At 34.4% G+C, this 24,826-nt stretch overlaps 1 protein-coding gene across 3 annotated transcripts in view; it reads left to right on the forward strand.

Annotated features, from left to right (window-relative positions):
- The window catches only part of CHIC2 (cysteine rich hydrophobic domain 2), a 52,806-nt gene extending 28,439 nt beyond the window's left edge, over positions 1 to 24,367 (forward strand). For all 3 annotated transcript variants that reach the window (XM_027056929.2, XM_053217376.1, XM_027056935.2), the window contains 3 exons: positions 19,181 to 19,237; positions 19,404 to 19,463; positions 22,925 to 24,367. In XM_027056929.2, coding sequence (XP_026912730.1) covers positions 19,181 to 19,237; positions 19,404 to 19,463; positions 22,925 to 22,975 — 168 coding nt within the window. In that variant the 3' untranslated portion in view covers positions 22,976 to 24,367. The remainder of the gene's footprint in view (positions 1 to 19,180; positions 19,238 to 19,403; positions 19,464 to 22,924) is intronic.
- Positions 24,368 to 24,826: the final 459 nt, after the last annotated feature.

Here is a 24,826-nt window from a genome sequence, read left to right on the forward strand (position 1 = left end):
TTTAGATCTATGACCCATTTTGAGTCAATGTTTGTGTAAGTGTGAGGTACAGGTCTGAGTTCATTTTTTTTTTTGTATATAACTACAGGTTTTCCAGTACCATTTTTTGAAAAGACTGTGTTTTCCTCATTAAATTGCCATTACACATTGACAAAAGTCAGTCGACCCTGTTTACATGGATCTATTTTTAGACTCTGTTCTTTAGATCTTCGTGTGTCTATCCTAATTTTAATACCACATGATTTTTACTATAGCTTTATAGTAAGTCTTGAAATTAGATAGGGTGGCTTCCAAACTTGTTCTTATTTTTCAGGATTATTTTGGCTATTCTGATGTCTTTACTTTTCCATGTAAATTTTAAACTCAGCTTGCCAATACTGTGTCTGAAATTTTTTTTGATTGGGATTAAATCTGTAGATCAGTTTTTGGGAAAATTGACAACAAGTCTTCCACAGCATGAACATGGCATAACTCTTCAATTATTTGGATCTTCTTTGATTTTTTTCATTAGTGTTTTGTAGTTTTTTGCATTGCATACAGACCATACACACATTTTGTTAGCTTTATATGTATTTCTTTGTGCATAGTGTTATTGTTAATGGTAGTTTTTTAAGTTTATTTTTTATTTATTTATTTTTTTTAATTTTTTTTTTAACGTTTTATTTATTTTTGAGACAGAGAAAGACAGAGCATGAACGGGGAAGGGGCAGAGAGAGAGGGAGACACAGAATCCGAAGCAGGCTCCAGGCTCTGAGCCGTCAGCCCAGAGCCTGACGCGGGGCTCGAACTCACGGACCGTGAGATCGTGACCTGAGCTGAAGTCGGACGCCCAACCGACTGAGCCACCCAGGCGCCCCTTAAGTTTATTTTTGAGAGAGTGAGAGCTTGCATGGGGGAGGAGGCGGGGGGGGGGAGAGAGAGAGAGAGAGAGGGAGAGAGAGAGAGAGGGAGAGAGAGAGAGAGAGAGAGAGAGAGAGAGACAGGAGAGAGAGAATCCCAAGCAGGCTCTGCACTGTCAGCATGGAGCCTGTTGCAGGGCTTGAACTCATGAACTGTGAAATCATGACCGGAGCTGAAATCCAGACTGACTAAGCCATCCAGCCACCCCAATGGTATCATTTTTAAAATTTTGATTTCTAGTTGTTCATTGCTAGTACATAACAACTACAATTGATTTTTGTATATTAACACTGTGTTCTGTGACCTTGCCAAACTCACTTATTAAATTCCAGGAATGTTTTTCTAGATTCCAGGGGATTTTCTATGTAGAAAATAACCATGTTGTCTGAGGATAGTGACAGTTTTGTTTCTTGGCTTCTAATCTGCATACTTCTTATTTATTTTTCTCTCTTTTTTTCCCACTGGGCAAGACTTCCAGTAAAATGTTGAATAGGAGTGATGAGAGTGGACTCTTTGCTTCAGTCTTGGTTTTCTCTGTTGTTTTTCTGTTTTCAATTTCATTGATCTTTGCTCTTATTTTTATTATTTTGTCTCCTTGCTTTGGATTTCATTTATTATTTTTTTAGTTTCTTAAGATTGATGCAGAAGACATTGATGTGAGAACTTCCTTTTTTCTGATATAAGCATATAAAGCTGAAATTTTTCTCTAAAGCACTGCTTTGCTTGCATTCCATATTTTACTTTCATTCAGTTCAAAATATGTTATGATTTTCCCTGAAACTCTCTCTTTGATTTATGTATTATTAAGAAATGTGTTATTTAACTTACAAATATGTAGGAATTTTCCAGACACCTTTCTGATACTGATTTCTAGTTTAATTCTGTTGTCAGGGAATATACTTTGTGTAATTTCATTTTCTTAATGTGTTATTTTAGGGCCTCAAGTATTGTGTATTTTGTTAATGATAAAATTGTTTTTATTTTAGCAGCCTTATTGAGATGTAATTCACATACAATAAACTGCATATATTTTAAGTGTATCATTTGATGAATTTTGTCATAAAATTAACACCTTTATACAGGTATACATTAAAATAGTGAACATATTCATCACCCCCAAAAGTTTTCTTGTGTCTCTTTGTAATCCCCTCCTCCACCCCTTCCAGGCAGCTGCTAATCTGCTTTTTGGTAGTATATATTAGTTTGCGTTTTCTAGAGTATTATATAAATGGAACCATACAGTATGTATTCATTTTTTTTTTTAAGTTTATTTATTTTAAAAGCGTGCACATGCATAGCACGTGAGCAAGGGAGGGGCAGAGAGAGAGAGGATGACAGAGAGTCCTAAGCAGGCTCCACACTGTCAGCAACAGGAGCCTGACATGGGCCTCGATCTCACAAACTGTGAGATCACGACCTGGGCCGAAATCCAGAGCTGAATGCTTAACCACCTGGGCCACCCTGGCGCCCCTCATTTTTGTTTCTTTTACTCATGATTATTTTGAGATTCATCCATGTTGTTGGGTCGATGGTAGGTAGTTTATTCCCTTTAATGCCGAATAATGTTTTATTGTGTGGATCTATCACATTTGTTTATTTGATTGCCATTTGTGTTTCCAGTTTTCGTCTATATAAATCTGCTGTTACTATTTTTGTTCAAGTCTTTTTATAAACATATGCTTTCTTTTCTCTTGAGTAAAAATTTCTAAGAACAGAGTAGTGTGGTCATATAGTATACGTGTGTTTAACTTTTTAAGGAATGGAGAAACTGTGTGCCCAAGTGGTGCTGTTTTTTCACATTTTCACCAGCAGTGTGCAATAGAGTCTCTTCTGCTCTATTCTTGTCCACATTTAATATGGTTAGTCTTTTTAATTTTAGTCATGCTAATAGGTATATAATGTCATCATTATAGTTTTAATTTGCATTTCCTTAATAAATGATGTTGAGCATCTTTTCATGTTTATTTAACATTTGTGTGTCTTTGGTGAAGTATTCCAACTTTTTGCCTGTTTTTTTTAAATTGAGTTTTCTTACTGTTGAGTTTTGAGAATTCTTTATGTATTATGGGTACAAGTATATGCTTTAAAAACATTTCTTCCAGGGGCGCCTGGGTGGCTCAGTCGGTTAAGCGACCGACTTCAGCTCAGGTCATGATCTCGCGGTCTGTGAGTTCGAGCCCCACATCGGGCTCTGTGCTGACAGCTCAGAGCCTGGAGCCTGTTTCAGATTCTGTGTGTGTCTCTCTCTCTGCCCCTTCCCTGTTCATGCTCTGTCTCTCTCTGTCTCAAAAATAAATAAACGTTAAAAAAAAAAAAAATTAAAAAAAAAACACATTTCTTCCAATTAGTGGTTTGACTTTTCATCTCCTAACAGTCTTTTCAAAAGTGGAAATTTCTAATTTTAATAAAATCTAACTTATTCCTTTGTTCTTTTATGGATTGTGCTGTTAGTGTTATATCTTATAACTCTTCCTAAGCCTGGGTGCAAAGATTTTTTTCCTGTTTCTTCTAGAATTTTTATAGCTTCAAGTTTTACTTTTAGGTCTATGATTGATTTAGAGTTAAAATTTTTATATGGTGTAATGTATGGATTGAAGTTAAAATATTTTTTCTTTGCATATAGGTATCCAGATATTTCCGTAATATTTGTTATAAAGGCTATTCTTTCTTCACTGAATTGCATTTATTCATTTGTTGGAAACTAGTTGTCAGTATATATGTGCATCTGTTTCTTAGCTCTGTTCTGTTCTCTTGATCTGTTTGTTTATTTTGATGCCAATACCACATTGTCCTGAGTATTGTAGCTTTATAATTATGTCGTATAATTGGGTAGTGTTTTCCAACTTTGTCAAGTTGTTTTTCTTTTTCAAAGTTGTTTTGCTTTTTACGTTGTTTGTATTCCATATGGATTTTACAATCAGCTTGTCAGTTTCTACCAAGGAGATTCTTTTGGGATGCATCTATGCATCAATTTGGAGAAATTGGTGTCTTAAAAATATTTAATCTTCTGACCCATGTAACAATAATATATCACTCCATTTACTTTTAACATTTTTTCTGAGCAATGTTTTAAGTTTTGAGTGGACATGTCTTGTATATCTTTCCTTAGGTTTATTCTCAAGTATGTATTATTTTTATGCTATTTTGAATAATATATATATATATTTTTATTTTTAATTAAGATTTTTTATGGTGTATATAGTATACTACTGTACATTACTATGGTGTGTAGTGTAACATACAGTGTTATGTTAGTTTCAGGTATACAATATAGTGATTCAGCAATTCTGTACATATTCAGTACTCATGTTGTTAAGTGTACTCTTTAATCCTCATCACCTATTTCACACACACACACACACACACACACACACACACACACACCCCTCCCTCTGGTAACCATCAGGGTTTTTTTTTTTTTTTTTTTAATGTTTATTTATTTTTGAGAGAGAGAGAGAGCAGGATAGGGGCAGAGAGAGAGAGGGAGACACAGAAGCAGAAGCAGGCTCCAGGCTCTGGGCTGTCAGCACAGAGCCCAACTCGGGGCTTGAACTCATGAACTGTAAGATCATGACCTGAGCCGAAGTTGGACACTTAACTGACTGAGCCACCCAGGTGCCCCATCCCATCAGTTTGTTTTTTTATTTTTTATTATTTTATTTTATTTTATTTTATTTTTTTTTAATAGGTGAAGGGGATTAAGAGTACACCTTTTTTTTTTTTTTTTTTTTTTTTAACGTTTATTCATTTTTGAGACAGAGAGAGACAGAACATGAATGGGGGAAGGTCAGAGAGAGAGGGAGACACAGAATCTGAAACAGGCTCCAGGCTCTGAGCTGTCAGCACAGAGCCCGACGTGGGGCTCGAACTCACGGACCGCAAGATCATGACCTGAGCTGAAGCCGGACGCCCAACCGACTGAGCCACCCAGGCGCCCCCAGTTTGTTTTTTTATAGTTAAGAGTGTTTTTTGGTTTGTCTTTCTCTTTTTTCCCCTTTACTCCTTTGTTTTGTTTCGTAAATTCCACGTATAAATGAAATTATATATTTGTCTTTACCTGACTTATTTCTCTTAGCATTATATTCTCAAACTCCATCCATGTTGTTGCCAATGGCAAGGTTTCATTCTTTTTTTATGGCTGAGTAATATTCCATTGTATGTATATACCACATCTTTTTTTATTATTATTTTTTAATGTTTATTTATTTTTGAGAGAGAGAGAGGGAGAGACACAGAATGTGAGCAGGGTAGGGGCAGAGAGAGAGCGAGACAGAATCGAAAGTAGGCTCCAGGCTCTGAGCTGTCAGCACAGAGCCCGATGCAGGACTCCAACCCATGAGCCATGAGATCATGAACTGAGCCGAAGTTGGACAGTCAACTGACTGAGCCATCCAGGTGCCCCTATACCACATCTTTATCTATTTATCTATCGATGACATTTGGGCTGCTTCCATAATTTGGCTATTGTAAATAATGTTGCAATAAACATAGGGGTGTGTGTATCCCTTCAAATTAGTGTTTTGGGATTTTTTGTGGGTAAATACTCTGTAGTGTGATTACTGGATCATAGAGTAGTTCTGTTTTTAACTTTTTGAGGAATCCCCATACTCTTTTCCACCATGGCTGCACAGGTTTGCATTCCCACCAACAGTGCGCAAAGGTTCCTTTTTCTCCACATCCTTGCCAACACTTGTTGTTTCTTGAGTTTTTTATTTTAGCCATTCGGACAGGTGTGAGGTGATACTGCAGTTCTGATTTGCATTTCCCTGATGATGAGTGATTTTGAGCATCTTTTCATGTTCTGTTGACCATCTGGATGTCTTCTTTGGAGAAATGTCCGTTCAAGTCTTTTTCTTGAAGCCCATTTTTAACTTGGATTATTTGTTTACAGGGTATTGGGTTGTGTACATTTTGTATATATTTTGGTTACTAACCCTTTATTGGATATGTCTTTTGCAAATATCTTCTCCCTTTCAGTGTGTTGCCTATTAGTTTTGTTGATGGTTTCCTTCACTGTGCAGAAGCTTTCTATGTTGATGTAGTCTCAATAATTTATTTTTGCTTCTATTTCCCTTGCCATAGAAGACCGATGTAGAAAAATGTTACAGCCAATGTCAGAAAAATTACTGCCTGTTCTCTCTTTTAGAATTTTTATGGCTTCAGGTTTCACATGTAGGTGTTTAATTCATTATGAGGTTTTTAAAAATTTTTTTAAATGTTTATTTATTTTCAAGAGAGAGAGAGAGGGAGAGAGAGAGACAGAGTGTGAGTGGGGGATGGTCAGAGAGAGAGGGAGACACAGAATCTAAAGTGGGCTCCAGGCTCTGAGCTGTCAGCACAAAGCCCAATGCGGGACTTGAACTCATGGACTGTGAGATCAGACCTGAGCTGGAGTTGGATGCTTAACCAACTGAGCTACCCAGGTGCCCCTTAGTATGAGTTTATTTTTATGTATGGTGAAAGGAAGTGGTTCAGTTTCATTCTTTTGCATGTATTTCTCTTTTGATTTCTTCTATGACTAGTGCATTATTTAGTATTTTACTTAGCTTTCAGATATTTGGGGGACTTCATAGAGATCTTTCTGTTACTGATTTTTAATTTAATTTGTAAATTAGAAATTAGGAGTGTGGTTAGATAACACTTTGTTTTGGGTCCTTTTATATTTATTAAGAATTGTTTTATTTCAGCTATGAGCTGTCTTGGTAAATGAAATAACTTTTGTGCACTTCAAAAGAATGTGCATTCATCTGTTATTGGGTAGAGTGTTTTATAAATGTCAATTAAGTCAAGTTGGTTGGTAGTGTTCAGATCTTCTGTATTCTCACTGATTATTAGTTCTATCAATTATCAAGAGACTAGTATTAAAATCTCTGATATAATTATGTAACCGTGGGTTTTTCTATTCTTCTAGTTTTTGTTTTATATTGTGACACTTTATAATTGGGTGCATAAACTTACATGTTTTGTATTTTCGTTGTAGATTGACCTCTTTATCATTATGAAATTGATCTTTATCTCCGATAATATATTTTTTTGAACACTACTTTCTCTAGTCATTTCTACTTTCTTTGGATTAATATCCAGATCTTTCATTTTTTTGCTTTTAACTTATTTGTACCTTTATATAAAGTTCATTTCTTTCAGGCAGTGTTGTGTCTTGCTTTTTTTTATTCAGTCTGGCAATCTGCCTTTTAGGGATTTTGGACCATTTGCACTTACTGTGACCAGTGACATGGCCAAATTTAAAATTTCATTTTACTGTTTGTTTTCTTTTTTCCTACATCAATGTTTAGTTTCCATTTTCATTTTCTGGCCTTTTATTTCTCTAATGTATTGAGAATTAATATAATATATTAATCTCTAATTAATATAATTTATTGAGGGGAAATTCACTTACCAGAAATTAGCCATTATAAAGTGAACAATTCAGTAGCGTTTAGTACATTCACAGTGTTGTACAACTATCACCTCTCTCTAGTTCCAAAACCTTTCCGTCACTCCACATCCCTAACCCAATGAGCAGTTTCTCTTCATTACCTTCTTCCCCCAGCCCTGCTAACCATCATTCTAGGTTTTGTCTCTATGGACTTACCTATTCTGGTTGTTTCGTATAAATGGAATCGTATAATGTATGACCTTTGGTGTCTGGCTTCTTTCAGTTAGCATAATGTTTTTGAGGTTCATCTATGTTATGGCCTGTGTCAATACTTCATTCTTTTTTTATGGCCGAATAATATTTCATTTTGTGTATATACCATACTTTGTTTATCCATTCATCCGTTGGTGGACATTTAGCCCATTTTTACCCAAAAGGTGCTAGTGCTGCTATGAACATGGGTGTACATGGATGTGATACTTATTTTCAGTTCTTTGGGTGTATACTTAAGAGTGTGGGATCATAAGGTAATTTTATGTTTAATTTCTTGAGGAACCAGAGCAGAATTATGTTTAGGGCTAGTTATTTCCCACCAGTGAGGCAAGACTATCCTGGATACTTTTCTTAACCGCCTGTGAATTGTTATAGTTTCTAGTATGGCTGATGGAAAGAGGCAGTTTGCTAGATTTTTGTGAATTTGGGACATTGTTACCTCTAATTCTTTCTAGTAGTTCTCTTTGCTCCACCTCTGGTAGTTTCTTTACCTGCAAGCATTGCTCAGGACTCACCTTAGCAATTCAGTAGGAACTGTCTGCTTATCTTTGGGGTTTGTTCAGCGTGTAGCACTCTCTTTGGTGTTCTGTTCTGTGGCTTCTAGCTGCCCTGGTCTCCCCAGACCCTCAGTTTTGTCGCCTTAACTTAGGGAGGCCCCAGGCTTTGTCTGGGCTCTCTCCATGTGCTGTGACCCAGAAGCTGCCTTATATCAATAAGCTTGGGAAAGCATGGGACCTGTGTCATTTTTTCCTGGTCTCACAGGAATCAGTATTTTTCACTGTCTGTTGTCCATTGTCTTCGAAACAATTTCATATGTTTTGCCCCCACTTTTCTTTGTTGTGTCAGGCCAGAGTGTACGTATGGTGCCTCTTGTAGTATCTTGGCTGAAAATGGAAGTCCGTTCTCTTTTTATAGAACCGATCTTGACATATAAGTACTATGCTGGATGCTGGGGATAGAAACATGTATGTTAATGCTTAGAGAGTATGTAGTCTCTTTGGACAGTTGGCTGAGTGAGTGCAGAAATAGTGTAAGTTTGTAATTACTTGTAATGTTTTTCATGAAGTAGCTCTAATAACAGAAGACAATAAATATATGTCCTTAGGGCCTAGGAACATGAAGTGGCCACCTGCAGTCACAAAATGCATTTGAATCTTGTCTTATATCTCAAATACTCATTTGAATTTTTCATTCTATTGCATAGCATATATTTGTTTTAATAAAAAATGCTTAAAATTACTTCTGTTCAAAAAAATTTTTTTTAATGTTTATTCATTTTTGAGAGACAGATACTGAGTGCGAATGGGGGAGGGGCAGAGAGAAAGTGAGACACAGAATCCAAAGGAGGCTCCAGGCTCCGAGCTGTCAGCACAGAGCCTGACTCGGGGCTCGAACCGTGAGATCATGACCTGAGCTGAAGTCAGGCGCTTAACTGACTGAGCCACCCAGGCGCCCCTAAAATTACTTCTTAAGTTGATAGTATGGAAAAAGCATATTTGTCTTATGAAAATGCTGGTTTCAACTGCCATTTCTTTATGCTGCTAGTGTGCCATTCTCTGGAAAGTACTTATTCAACTAATATTTCTGAAACCTCATTAGGGCTTGGTGTACTGTTTTAAGATGCTGTTTAGGTACTATTTAGAGGTTATGCGTTTCCTCTTGTGAATTTAAAAGACAAAAAGCAATGAGGTGATTACAGATAGTTGATAAGAACTTGGAAGACAATAAAACAGGAAACTTCAGCCTCTTAGTAGGTTCTCTGGTAAGCACCTGAGGAGCTTCCAAGTGAATAAAATGCTTTAGCTTCATTAAATAGATTTTATGGCATTTCTTTGCAAAAGCTTATTTTTGCTTACATTTGTTTATACTTTGCTCCCTGATTGTGCCTTAATTGTAGTATTATAATTTAGAAAATTTATGTCCAAGTAAGTGAACTCTGACTTGTATGTGTTTTCACTTGGGTTTGGCTGATTTTTTTGAGGAGACAGGTTTCATAATTTTACTGTGTGTTGTGTTACAGTATTTTTGTTTTGATTTGTGTTTCATATTGGAGTAACTATTAGTTTCAGTCTTCTGAGACTTTGTGCATATTTATATCCTACTCCAACTTTAATAACTTTATAGACTCTGTATATGCTCTTAGCCATTATCCTTTTTGACTGAAAACCCTAAGTTGTTGACTGTTCATACACCAACTTCTTATACTTGTTAGTTTAAATTTACCTCCTCTTTTTCGTGCCTTATCTCTCTTACATATGACCAGAATTATGTGGTTTCTAAAAATGCTATAGGGATTTGTTGTAAATAGTGTATATTTCCATTCCCTTTATACTTTTTTATTTACTTATTTTTATTTATTTATTAATTTTATTTTTACTTAGTCCTCTATCAGGGAATCATTTGCTTAGGAATAGGGAAGTAGGCTGCACCATGTGGTACCTGGGATCTGTAGTTTGGTGCTAGAAAGAACTGGTTTGGAAAGTGGCACTTACTCTGAGTGACTTCTCAGTTTACACTCTCTAAACTTCAGTCTTTACCTAAATAGAATGGTGTTAATCTCTTACTTGCAGTGTTTTAAGACTTAGAGCAAGTGCATGTAGAATACTTAGCATAGTATTTTGCCTATAGTAGGTGCTTAGTTAATGGCAGTTGCTATTATTATCATTTTATTATTGTTCTTCCTGGTATTTGTCCTGCCAACTGCTATGTCCCAGTGCCTCTCACAGTGCCTCACGTCTACCTTGTGTTCAATAAATATGTGTTGAATGAATGTACCCTTTGGCTTTTGAAATCCTTGAGTAGTAAGATCATAGGATTTCAGAAGATACGGTTCTTACTATTCAAAACAAGATTCCTACGTAAATAAAAGCATTTTGTCTTTTAGAGTAAGTAACAGGCATTTTTTCCTGCAGTGTAATAGTGTAATGGTAAATCACCGTTTGAAACTGGGTGACCTTGAGGGAATCACTTAACACCTCTGTGAGCCTGAAGTTTTTCTATCCCCTACTCCTCTTTTTCTTTTAATCTGAGAAAAAAAAGGAAGCCTAACTGACCTCTCAGGTTCTTTCCAGCTCTGAAAATCTGTAATCCTTTAAAAATTGATCTGTGTCAGTCTACAGAAATGTTTGTATTTCTGAGCTTTAAGTAAAGAAGTTTTCAGTGTTGATTTTAATTTCAAATGTAAAGAATGAACATTTCAGTAAAATTTTTCATATAGGTTTTTTTTTTTTAATTTTGGCTTCTCTGAGTTTGTTTGTTTGTTTTTTTAAGATTTTATGTTCCAGTCATCTCTATACCCAACGAGGAGCTTGAACTCACAACCCTGAGTCACAGGCTCTACGCACAGACTGAGCCAGCCAGGTTCCTCAAGTTTGTTTGTTTGTTTATTTGTTTGTTTGTTTGTTTTAAAAGGTAATTGCTATTTAGGTTTTGAAACTGATGAAAAGGGCCTGTATACAGTCTAACTGAATTTCTCTTTAAATTGTGGTATGCTTAGATTTACTTCTGGATATCTTTTTCTCTCAGCCCCAGTTTAGTTAACTAATAATTATGAATTACTTTCCTTGGGATGTAGTTTGGAGTTGAAAATCCAAACGGGGGAGGTCAGGAGTAGAGTTTTTGAGTGAGAATATAGTCTTGTAAGACTTGAAGAAATTCAAGGGAAAGTCAACCTGGGGGAATCATAATTAGGAAGCTACAAATATTTGTATATGGGAGAAATTTGAAATATAGTTACTCAGTTATACTATAGTATTAAAAGTTACCAGAGTTTTCAGAACTCTAAGTTACTCTGTGTTTAGATGGTGAGAATTTGTAGTCAGTAACTGAATCATAAAATGAGAATGGCATTGAACATTTGGGTGAAGAATTAGATAAGCAAAAATGCCTCTACCATATTGCAGATAATGAAACGAAGCAAAACAAACTTAAAAGCATCTCTCTCTCTCTCGCTTTTAAAAGTGTATCTATTTATGTTTTAGTAATCTCTACATTCAGTGTAGGGCTTGCACTTATGACCCTGATGGGTCAAGAGTCACCTGCTTTTCTAACTGAGCCAGGCAGGCACCCCCAAATTTAAAAACATCTTAATGAAATTTTAGTGAAGGGGAATCCTGAAAAGTTTCTAACAAACAAGGGATGATGAAAGAAATGTGTTCTTATAATAGTCATTATTATTAATTGAAGATGTAGAAAATCAGTGCTAACTTTTTTTCTTTTTTAGAATGCTATCCAGTTTGCTTTGTTTCTATAAGTATAATGGATATTTATAAGGGCTTTCGTGTGGTCAGTAATGCTTTTTGTCTTCAATGTCTTTTTTTTCTTGACTTTATATGCCCTTCTTACAGAGGTTTTTCAGGAATCTGATCTTTGTCGCGAAGGAAGGTTTAATGCTCTTTTAATGTATAGTGATACACTTAGTATTATAAAATACGATTTATAGAAATTTCTATCCTGTAAACCAGGAGAAACAAACTTGAATTATACATTTGGGTATAACTCACATTATGTATTAACGTAGAAATGTATTAATGTTATATTTAAGAAAACCTTTCATATTGGCTATCTGACCTTTATACCTTCTTTAATGTAATTTAACATATTAACATTTGGTTTATAACGTAAGTCACTCCAAATTGCTAAATTCCTGATAACTGAACATATTTTGCTATAAGATATAAACTCTGTAGTGATATGTAATGGAATAATAGACTCCAAGGAACAAATGAAGAGAAAGATCATTATAGATAGCCCCTGCTTTTTGAAAGTTCACATTGTGAATACTTCAGTTTTACAAAAGTTCTGTATTCGTACCTGTTTTTGGTAACTCACTGAATGAAATCTGAAGAGGATTTTGGCTTTTAGGAAAAAAGACAAAAAGTGAAAATAGTGTTTAGCGTTTGTTTTGCAGCCAGCCGTCATAGAGACAGCGGGCACCCGGGGCAGCAGGAAGGATCCCACCAAGCTGCCTCCCCGGGGAACTACAGTGAGCATCTCAGCATCCAGCCACCATAGCTTTGAACTGTGTCTGTGAGCATCAGTACCTTATCTCCTTTTATTTTGTACATTTGTTAGCAAGATGTGTCCTGATGTATCAGAAGAATCTAAGAGGTTATTTTTTAGGTCTGAGAAATCTCAAAAAAAATTTCCATATAAATTAATGGTAATTGCTTCTTTATACTGTTTCGGTTTATGGACAAGTTTTTGTTAAGAACACTCTTTTGGATAGTGGGGGAAACCTGTCTTGTACACCTGCTATTAGCAAAGCATTTTATATGCATTCTTTTTGGATTTTCTGTCTCCCTTTTTACTAAAGTATGATTGGTGTACATAAAAACTGTACATATTAATGTATACACCTTGATGAATTGCGGCTAAGTATACACCTGTGAAACTGTCACCGTAATACCATGAACATGACCATCACCTCTGATAATTTCCTCCTTCCCTCCCTCTTGTGTGTGTATTTGTGTGTATGATAGAGTATTTAACTTGTAAGATCTATTCCATACATTGTCTTTTTTATCCAGCTTTGAGATGCAATTGACATGTGTAAATTTAAGGTGTACAACATGATGATTTGATATATACATACATTGTTGAAACCCATCTAAAATTTTTATACCAGTTCTATGTGGTAAATATTACAATATCTAATAGTTATTGAGTGCATACTGTGTGCCAGGGATTGGCTTAATCATTTTACTTGTAGTGTGTCATGTAATTTTCCCCAGATTTCATGAGTAGATGTTCATGTTATTCCTACTTTAATGATGAGAAAACTGAGGAATCTGGAGAAGTTAAGTAATCTATTTGAAGCCCCACAGTCTTAAGGCTAAGCCACGGCTAGAATCCCAGCCTTACTGCTCCAGATCTCATGCTTTTTTTTTTTTTTTCCATTCTCTGATAAGGATACAAAATTAAGCTTTTAAAAATTACTGATTATAATTTGATTTTATACCTAGAAGTAGGGGGATTTTAAAGGTTTGAAAGAAACTTAAAGTAAGATCATTACTGGGGAGCCTGGGTGGGGCTCAGTCAGCTAAGTGTTCAGTTTTGTCTCAGGTCATGATCTCATGGTTTATGAGTTCGAGTCCAGCATTGGGCTCTGTGCTGATAGCTCAGAGCCTGGAGCTGGCTTTGGATTCTGTGTCTCCCTCTCTCTTTCTGCCCCTCCCCTACCCATGCGCGCGCGCTCTCTCTCTCTCTCTCTCTTTCTGAAAAATAAGTAAACATTTAAAATTTTTTTAAATTACTAAAAAGTTAATGTCCACATAAAATTTTCAAAAGGAGCCTTTAAGTATAGGGAGGGAATTTGCTTAAACATCCTTCTGAGGAATTTGATCGTGTTCTAGTTTGTCTTTATGCTGAATCCAGATTTTTCGTGTGTCACAATAAGATACGCCATTTAATTTTCTGCACATCAATACAATATAAGTCTTATATTAATTCCGAATAGAGGTGTATCATGTAATTTTCTCTTGTTCAAATAATTCATTTAAAATTTTATATGGTTTCTAGTGAATTACAGCTAAAAACATTTTTGTGTCACTTATTTTAGCAATTTGAATTTGCACAGATGTTAAAAGAAAGTATAGTTCTTGAAAAATACTTAAAATACTTTAAAAAATAAGATTTTGCATATATTCAAGCATTGTTCTAGTTAAAGCTTAATGCATTATAAATTTAGGAGTTTAAAATTAAAACTTGTTTTAAATAAGAAATTGAATTTAAATAAGAATTGATATTGTGATGTTATAAATTAATCTTATTCAAATAAATTTGAAGTTTCAATAGCTGAACTTTTATAAATAGTTATTCGTGAGATATTTTATTTATACATCTTATTAACATATCTTAGCATCTTTATGTTTTAAAGACTGGTAAGAATGCCATTTCTTTGGGAAGATTTCAGAGAAATTTTGTTACAGCTTCTACATTTAGCATTTTTTTCTTTGGCTTTAAAGTACTTTAAAATTCATGAGATTTCCATTGATTGTATTAGCAACTTTTAGAAAACCACTTTTTGAAAAACCACTTTTTAAACAATTGATTGTGATCAATGAATCGTTGGTAATTGAGGATGCTATTAAGTAATACTTGCAGCAAAGTAGAGGAGTAACATGCTCCAGGTTTTCTAGAGGATTTCTTGCTGCCCTAAATGACTTACTTAGATCTACTGGCACATAATTTGCTTATAGGGAGTAGTAATTTATTCCTTAGGAAGTAATGATATTCAGAAAAAAATGACAAAAATGCTTCATAATGAGTCCAATTTGAATTTTCAGGAAACCCTAATTTTCAATTGTGCTAACTTACTATTTCTAGGTGCCTCATAGGTATTTTACTATTGTAAGCTTACTTTATTTAGATGCCTCTTTGGAAATTGATAGGAACATGTCATACCTATTGTAAATTTTTTTATTAATCATTATTTAGGTACCCATTTTGTGAATTGTCCAGGCCGTTTTACTTCTCTTAAGATTTTCACATTTTCACTTATTTTCACAATTCTCAAAAAAGTGGTCTCAAAGGTAATAGAAATAGAAGCCAAACTTTCTATCCTTCTGTTATTACTACTTGTTACTTAAAAGTCTGTTTATTAAATAAGTTTATTTAGAATTGCAACGTTTTTGAATCTCTATTATTTTTTACTTTAACATTGCCATATGGCTATATTAGAGTTAGTTCACCTGTGACAGAAATAGAATTAGCAAGGTGTTGAAGAAATGTGTGAAAAAAGAGTTAAAGTGAGCTTTGTGATAAGGAAGATAGGTGGGAGTCCAGGTTCTTGGAGCTGTCCCCTTACAGACCAGGTTAGTGGCATGCCATTATTCCCTTAAAAACTTGTTTTGCTTGCATGGTGTGAGTTGGTGGTCTTGGTCCTTTTCGTTAAGAATCCATGATAAAATTAGATTTTTGTTGATCATCTTATGCTGCCGGACCGAGGATTCATTGGTAAAGAACCACTAACCTGTCCTCTCACCCCCAGGGTGTGAACGCTGAAAAGGATTAAGGCCCACTGTAGGGAAGCTTGCACTGAAGCCTGCACTGCCCTCTCCCCTGTTCTTTTCAGTTAAATAGAAGAAGATTTTTGGTTCCCATGAATATCAATCTGGTGCTTTTCATAAGCACCAAATTCTTTTAATAAGATGACTTATTTTTAGAAATCCAGTGGGCTAGAATACTGAAAAAGGATTTTTTTTTTTTTTTTTTGGTATTTTGTGTTCACAGATCCTGTACATACTAATTTTTTTCGATGCACATTAGTTTGCTTTAATTATTGAATTTGGTGATGGATACAAACTTCTAAAAAATCAAGAACAAATTTTTATATGGCTAGGTTTGCTTGTCTAGTAGTAATTATAGAGTTTGGCAGTGTTAAATCTTATATTTCTTTAGAAATAGCTATCTAACAACACTGTGGACATAAACTCTTAACTTTGATTTCTAGGTGACTGCAATTATGAGGTGCTTTCTCTTCCTGTTTAAAGACTTTTAAATAGCTTTTACAAATGCTGAGATGTATATTTTTTCAATATTTGCTAAATTGATGTTGTATTTGATCTTGAAAATATATTTTGATTTTGTTAGCTAAAATAAGTACAGAATATTAACCATTCTTGGTAGTTAAAGCTTTATTTTTCCATTTAATTTGAGCTTTTGTTGTTATTAACAAATCATTTGTGGCACAGTTTCTTGCTCCCTTTTTCCTTCCTTCCTTCTTTCCCTCCTTTCTTTCTTTCCCTCCTTTCTTTCTTTCCCTCCTTTCTTTCTTTCCCTTTCTTTCTTTCTTTCTTTCTTTCTTTCTTTCTTTCTTTCTTTCTTTCTTTCTTTCTCCTTTTTTAAATGACTGCTAAGAATCTATATACTTGTCACCTTAGTGTCCTAGAAATGTTCCACTTAGATCAAGGGTTCCTTTCTGGTTTTGTATGTTCTCACCTGCTCCTCACTGTAAATCATTGAGATGTCAAGTGCAGTGATTAATTAAGCTGCACGTGCAAGTGCTTTTTTTCACCTGTCAAGCAGGAAAGAAGTCTTATCGCAAGATTAGATGTTGCTAATTCACAGTTTTTTCTCCAGATTGTCTAAGTACGTAGAAATATTTTATATTTAGATGCTTATTCAGAATACGGCATACCAGGGTTTGTTTGCTTTAGAATTCTTAAATGTCGTAAGATACAATTATTGTACCAAACCCTATCATTAAACTCCTAATTAGAGGCAAAGAGTCAATTCAGAATTCCTACATAAATATTTTGGAATTTCAGGCTCATACTTTGTAATTTACCTTTTATCCAAAAACTGCTAGTTGATGTCAGTTATTTAAAGTAACTACTTTCAAGTTTCTAAATTAATTTTGTGTGCATCATATACACCATGAGATCCATTCCTAATGAGATCCATTCTCGCTATAGTATAGCATAGGTTTAAATTTGTGATGAAATGATGTTGATGGTATCTACACTTTTTTTTTTTTGCGCAATGAATATTTACTGAATGTAATGTTAAGCTTTTACTTTTTATACATTGATAGAAAACAACGGACTCGGAAAGCTTGTTCTCTCCTCCCTAGTTATTTCATTCTCCTCCCCCTGTTTTAAACATCAGTAAAAGTAAAACCTCAAATTGTATAGTAATCTTAATCTATTATTAAAAAGTCCTAGAAAGGAAGATTACAAGGTAGATTCAGGTCTTGAATCGGTTTGCCATTGGTTTAGCAGCGGGTGGGCAGGCAGATGCCTGCTCAGAGTAGAACCTATTGCCATTTTTCACCATTGATAGAGTAGCCTTTCAGAGTCAATGAGCTCTGTCAATGTGAGCTTGTCAAGGCTACAACTTCATAGACCTGAGAGGCGGTTTGAGAGGTCAGCCCTTTTCAGGTTCGCTGTGATGCAAATGAACTTTAATGCTTAAACAACTATTGGAATTTTTATGTCTGCTCCTTGTTCTTTTTTCTTCACAAAGTCATTGACGAGACATTCAGTGCTTTTTAAATTGGAAGTTGCATTGTGCTAAAGACCTAGTACAGATTTACGGAGGGCTGAAAGCAGTTAGATCATGTTCTTTTCATGGTGCGATTAGAATCAAATCGATTTCCCTACAGCCTTCAGCATTCAGATGGCAATTTTAACAAAGCTTGGGGGCTAGACAAGGGACAAAACGACTGAACTGAATGTTAATTACACTCTGCAGCCTTATTTTCTTTTGATTTGGGGCTGACTGGCAACTAAATTAACAAAAAGTGTGACCATAACTGCTGCCCTATTTTCATTTAAAAGGAGAGCTGCCTCTAAAAGGCTATCTTTACAAAGAAACAAGTGAGGTCTGCTGATCATTGTTAACAAGGGCACTTTTTTCCTTTAAAATTCTTGCCAAAAAAAAAAAAAAAAAAAAAACCCACACAACTGTTAAAAAAAAAAGTAATAAATTAGTCATTGGCGTATTATTGCTCAGAGTTAGGTGATTTTCTGATTCTTAGGACATAAGCTTGGAGAAAATAGTAATAGTGGGTAACTCATTGGTAGCTATGAATTATAATTGGCACCTATGTGACTAGTGTAACGTTAGTATGTACAACATGCTAAAAGGTAATGTGGTAACTTAGGTTACTGTATATACTTTAAATATTAACCATTTATTCTGTGACAAACTATTGAAAACCAGCTTGATCCTAACAATTTTTCACCTTGCTCATCCTTGCTTGACATGCAGATTTTCATATTTGATTCTTAGTAGTCATTTAGTTGTGCACATTAATAGCGCTGGATGCTTTTTTTCCTTCCCTTGCAAGGAAGCTGCAGCTGCACCAAGTTGCAGTTGCTTCTGGTGGCAGCACCGTCCCTTTTGCACCTGCAGCTGTGTCAGTCTCATCCTAACACCTGGCATCATGAATTATCCTCTCCTTTATTCACACGTCCAAGCAAGACACGTTTCATGCTGCATGGTGTATGTTGCAAAAATCAAGTGAACTTAAACATAAATTTTTCAGTTGATTCCTTGAGCAGCTAGTAGTATTGATTTAAACTTTTGATTTTAATAATCACTTTTGTTGGTTTATATACAGTTTTGCCTCTGCTTGAAAATCTTTGTGGAATAATTAATAAACTAGCTTTTAAATTTGGATATTATTTTTTAAGTGTGATGTAAAAGTTTGTTTTGATAGCTGGTTGATTTTTTATTAATTTTTAATTATTTTCTTTTTGATTTTACCCTAAAGTCTTTTGTATTTTGTTAACTGATATTTAGATAACTTGTTTTAAAATCGATATGAAGGAACTTTTACCACTAAATACCGCAAAAATATTTTTGAAAGAAACGGGGATTAAAATGTATATCACTTGGTAGATTACATTAGCTTTTTAGACGTTGGCAGTTTTAAACCAGAAGCTAGTAATTTTGAAACGGTTAAAAAAAGATACAGTGCTAGAGAATAAAGCCATATCTTTATTAAAATAGAGTACTACTTCTGGTCAGGTTACTATGCAGTACGAAAATGCTGAAAGTGTTCTAGACTACCATGTACTCAGTCACTGTCTTCTTACCTCTCTCCTTTTCACACAAAAAACAGCTGCAAAACAAAGTTTTTCTAAAACCAGTCAAGAGTAAACTTTTTTCTCATTTGTCTTCCAGACACGAAGATCGATTGAGAAGTTATTAGAATGGGAAAACAATAGGTTATACCACAAGGTGAGTACCGCAGGGAGCAGCTTCGTACTGTTGGGGTCTGAATTGCACAGTATGGAAACAGATGCTTTTGTTGAACTAAAAATATGAAAGGTGGACAAATGGGTTAGTCTGTGCGCTGCAATAAAACAGAGCTCATTTTTCTTCTTTTACTCTCCTACTTGTCTAGCTGTGCTTGCACTGGAGACTGAGCAAAAGGAAATGTGAAACGAATAACATGATGGAATATGTAAGTTAAAGGGCTGTTTTGTGAGTTTCTCTATTAAATGATCATTTATTTTGCTTCTGATCTTATTCTTTCCATGATTATTAATCAGCAAAGGTGTCAGGAGCTTAATCTCCTGAGTGCAAGGATTTTCTACGGTTCACAGATGCGTGGTTTCATGTGCAGGACTGATTTATAAAGTTATGAATGACTTGAGAACAAGGCTTCACTGTGTTCTGAAAAATAATAAATTAATTGCCAAGATAAAATAGCCTGAACATGTGTTGATGGAGTGTGAAATTTTAGATGCTGTATAAAGAATAACCACAACTTTGGTTACGCAGCAAGTCAGATATGGCTTTTTTATATAATGCTAATCAAGTTTCCAAGTATGGAAGAAAACCTTTCAACCAAGCCGTCGGAGCTTAAGAAACCTTTAGCCTTTATAGATTTTAACTGCCCATACCTCAGTGGCCTTTAAAGAATCTTTAAAAATGTTATTAGAATATTGTTTTGTAAAAATTATCTTAGAGGGAAGGCAGGAGGTGAGATGTTGCTCATCCTGTATTCTTTAAAAGACATGTAAGTGGTGCATGTATACAATGAATTTGAAAATTTATTCAGTATGGGATTTAACTTACTGACTCCTTGATTTTACTTGAGCGATTTTCCTTGTACAAAGTTGAAAATACTGTAGAAAATCATGAATTTTTATTTACTCTCCCTTGAGCTTGAGTGCTTTAAGTATGGAAAGGTTATTATATTGAAAGAAAAAGATTTGTGAAGGGTTAACTGTTGAAAATTAAAGTCTTAGTCTTTGTGAAGTACCAGGCACATTTCTGACAAATTTTGTCTATTCTTTGAAACAGTACAGCCATCATAGATAGTGTAGATTTGTGTGTGCATGTGTGAGAGAGTGTGTGTATGGATAAGAGATTGATTAAAACAGTGCTTAAATAGTTGCAAATTATCATAAAATCATTTTTCTCTGTAGCGTTTTCCCTTTCTTTCATTATCATACAGTCAAATCCCATTTCTAACCTTGAACAGAAAAGACATCTTAAAAATGTCTTTTCAGTGAATCAAAAATGTAGGTTTTATCATTATTTAGTATATCAGACATGTTAATTTATGATGATGTGAAAGTCACTTGATACTTTTTTATTAAAAAAAGTACATTCCAGTAACTCGTTTTGAGATTGACCTATGAAAATGTTGGTCTTGTGCTCTCATGATGGTAAGAGAGTTTATGTATTTTGTGAGGAGGGGTGAATATGTAGATTTAAAGGCTTTTGTGAAAAAATACTTGCTATATTTATAAACCCAAATAGTAGTGAATTTCTAAATTGACTTTCAAAAGTAAAACATAAAAGTTATTCCCAATGCTGTTATTTCCAGATAGAGCTATAAGAAAGTCATCCATTCATAAAATGTACTCATTATATTCATGCTTATTTTTATGACATATTTTATTAACTAAAAATAATTTACTAACCTTCCAAAACATTCTGAACTATGTGCTTTGTTTGTAAAATAGTTTAATTTATTACAAATTTTTAGATAAACACTTTTCCTCTAAAGCCATATTATTCTTACACCATCATAGGAGATACCCAGAAGAGTAGTAAAAAGGAAAAAAAAACAGGGATGCCTGGCTGGCTCAGTCAGTAGATCATATAGGACTCTTGATCTCGGGGTTGTGGGTTCAAGCCCCATGTTGGGTATAGAGATTACTTAAAAATACAAATTTTGTTTTTAAACAAGGAAAAATACAGGAAAATTGCTACAAAATGTATTTTTTTCTAAATTTTCTCAGAGTACGTGTCATTTGTGATAGTCGCATGGTGGAATAACATAATTTCAAAAACTCCCTAAGAAATAATTTTAAAAAGTTAAGATAGCACAATAATTAGTAAGAAGAGAGTGCTTTGTTTTTCTAATGAATTGGGCCTTTTTACCACAGCTTTCTCTTTGACCTTAGCTTTTCTTTAACTTACAGAAATTTCATTTGTTAGTTAAAAGAAAAGAATTCTCCTCGGTTATATTTTGAATATTGGGGACAATCTGGAAAAAAATAAACTTGATACCAACTTTTATCCAGATGCAGTAGAAGAAATAAGACAAGTGGCCAGTTTCTGTGTGTGACCATGAAGGAAAAGAGTTTCTAGGATATATTTTTTGAAAACCAGTAATAATTGACATGTAGTCAAAGATAGCTTTTATTTTGTATTACGTAGTTGTAGTATGTAATGTAATGCCTATACCTAAGACCTGAAATTATAAAAACTGCTTGATGAGGACATGTTTGAAATATAGAAGTATTTATTGAATGTTGACTCATAAGTTGTTAAACCTCAAATCAGGTAGTTTAATCATCAGATTTTAGAGCTGCACAGAATTTTGTCATCTAGTCCAGTCCCTTTATTTAATATGAGGAAACTGAGAAACAGGGGAATCTAGCTCAAATAAGAAAGCTAGACAGGAAGCTAGTGGACATTTTGTCAGCAAATAACAGGTCAGAGAGTGGCACCTAAGGCTTATTAGTATGAGATAACCAAAGTAGCGGAGGAATATTTTTGAGCTGTATGTGGAAGAGCCTTCTTTATTGAGGCAGATCAAAAGTCAAGAGAAATGAATAGTGAAAATGAATGTTTCTGGCCCATTTGGCTAAATGTACAAGAGTGTCCAAACCTGGAGGTTACATCAGGACAAGTTTGTGAAAAAAAATGAGGAGTTGACCAAACTTGGAAGCTGTTCAAGTAATGTTTTGTTTAGCATCTATTTCATACAGAGTTGGAACAAGGGAAAGAATTGATTGTAATTTAAAGCAGCTCAAGACTGGAATAAAAATTAGCTCTAGTCAGCTTGTGTTTTTCTGTGTTACTGTGTTTTGTTTTTATTGGTTTTCCTAGTAAAAGGTCTTTTGGAACAAATTTAACCTTTAATTTTGCTAACCTAGGAAGAAAAGGGCTTCTGAAAAAATTAAGAGATCCTTTATCAAGAGATCCACATATCCTGGTACAGTAAAGTGAGAGCAAATCTAGAACCTAAAAGACCCATGGAACTGGGTTAGGTACAAAAGAGGAAGCCTGAAGAAATAAATATTGGGTTGGCTGCAACCACATGGTGCAGTAGAAAGGGCAAGGCTTAGGAGTTAAGATAGCCCTTTGTTCAAGTATTGACTCCACAGTCCATGATGTTATACTTCTTGGATCATCGCTGTCCTCATCTGTAAAATGAGGATGCTAATACTCGCCTCGTAGAAAAGTTGTTGGGATTAAATAGATGGGTAGAGTATGAAACACTTGGTATGGAGTCCAGTTCTCATCCCATGACTGCTAGCTCTGGCTCCCCTTTCTTGTCACGCATGCATGCATTCTCCTTCAGAGGCAGCAAAATTGCTGTGAGCGACGGACTAGAATTGAAAGTTTTTAAGATAAAAATGTACTTAAATCTTTTTAAAACTTTTTTCTCTCCCTCTACAGGTCATCCTCATAGAATTTTTACCAAAGACACCGATTTTTCGACCAGATTAGCATTCACTTTATTTATAGAGACTTTCCAAGTATGTTGTCTTTCCAATGGTGCCTTGCTTGGTGCTCTCCTGGTGGTGACATAACATTGGTTCTACAGAATCGTGTGGTGTTTTTTTGGTTTTTTTTTTTTTTCTGTTTTTGTTTTTTTAAATAACCGCATGTTCTAAGTGTGCATTTTTGTCAAACCTTGCAACAGTTATTTCATACAGATGTTTAATACTTAAGTTATTGTGCTCTTTTCTGTTATGTATTCTGATTTTCAAGGATTACTTTTTTGTATTATCGAAAAAATACATTTGAACTTAGCATAAAAAGTGGCCAGCCTTTTTTATTTTATCACCAAGGTACACACACAGTCCTCTATTTATTAATTCCATAATATAGAAGAACACTTTTGTAAGCCTCTACTTACCTATTCCAAGCACACTCTTTGTATTATTTTTCTTCCTTTTAAAATTTAAAATAGTTATTGTTTTAAAATAGTAAGTTTTCTTTAATAGCTTTTTGGAATCTAACATATCCTTTTCCATACAATTCCTAATGCTCTGTTTACAGCAGAAATATCTGTTACGTTATGAAGACCTATCAACAAATTTTGAAAGTGTTTCTGTCTTCAGAGGTAGTAAGGCAGTATTAAATTATTTTTAATAGAATAGACAAATAATGAATGGTATGCATGCACCTAATGGTTACTAGAGCTCAGGATCACAAAATATAGTAGCATTACAATCTGTGTATATTTTTGATCAAGATGATAATAATGGCCTTACTTGCGTTATTTTTTATTGTTTATCAAATCTTCTATAGAAAAGTATGGAAATACTCCTTTTAAAAATTTCTAAGGAAAATACTTCTCCCAATCTAACATAATTGTAGAATGGATATATGTTTCTGAAAAGTTTTTGGAAGAAAGCAAAAGTTCTAGAATTAAAAGTAAGCTGGTGTTTAAATACCCCATTGATACTTAGAACAGATTACTATTGCTAAGAGACGGAGGACCTATTTAGTACTGTTTTTATCCACTAGTTTGCTTTCAGTCCAGTTATGTATACTTTTTTGACTGAGAATGCGACATGTAAGTTTGAATCAGATTAACATATTTCTTCTAAATATATACAAATATACATATCCCCCCCCTTTTGGTTGTACATATCTCCATGCATTTTAAAACTTTCTAAATTTCTGAATGGCCTATGTGTAAAGTTTTGTTTTTATAAACCTGAAATTATACGAGTTTTAATGTGTGTCAAGAACTTGTTCCATTCAACTGTGGTATCTAGCAATAATGTGAATAACTTTTGAAATTATATAAACTATGCTTACTAATTTGTATTAAGAATTGGTACCACTATACAGTATCTTTTCTCCTTGTATTAAATCTTTTAAATACCAGTTTCTTTAATTTATATACCTGTATTTTTTAAAAGTATTTCTCTGTACTTCTCCAGAGTACTGTAATTGTATATAAATTTGAATAGTTGGAGTCTAGAATCTTATATCCTATATCCTATATTGGACATTAGGAACTATCTTAAAAACTAGGGTGTCGTTTTTGTTTTTTGTCTGAGAATGATTTGTTTCCATTGCCCCCCAAAACACTTTTCCTACGAAGAGTTCAGAGTACAAAGATTCAAACACTTCTTTCTCGCTTTATTGACTTCATGTCCAGGGCATGTCCTACCGCATTAAAGTAGTGGAACGAAAAGGGAATGCTACTCAAAAACTAGTATTCCTGTATGGTTTCAGTGTGAAAAAGTATTAAGTGGAGAAGGCTGACTCTGCCTCAGGATTCAGAAAGAACAAGAAAATACATATGTAGACACTGCAACACGTCTACATATTTTAGGTATT

The sequence above is a fragment of the Acinonyx jubatus genome, chromosome B1, assembly GCF_027475565.1.
Source record: "Acinonyx jubatus isolate Ajub_Pintada_27869175 chromosome B1, VMU_Ajub_asm_v1.0, whole genome shotgun sequence".
Lineage (NCBI taxonomy): Eukaryota > Metazoa > Chordata > Mammalia > Carnivora > Felidae > Acinonyx > Acinonyx jubatus.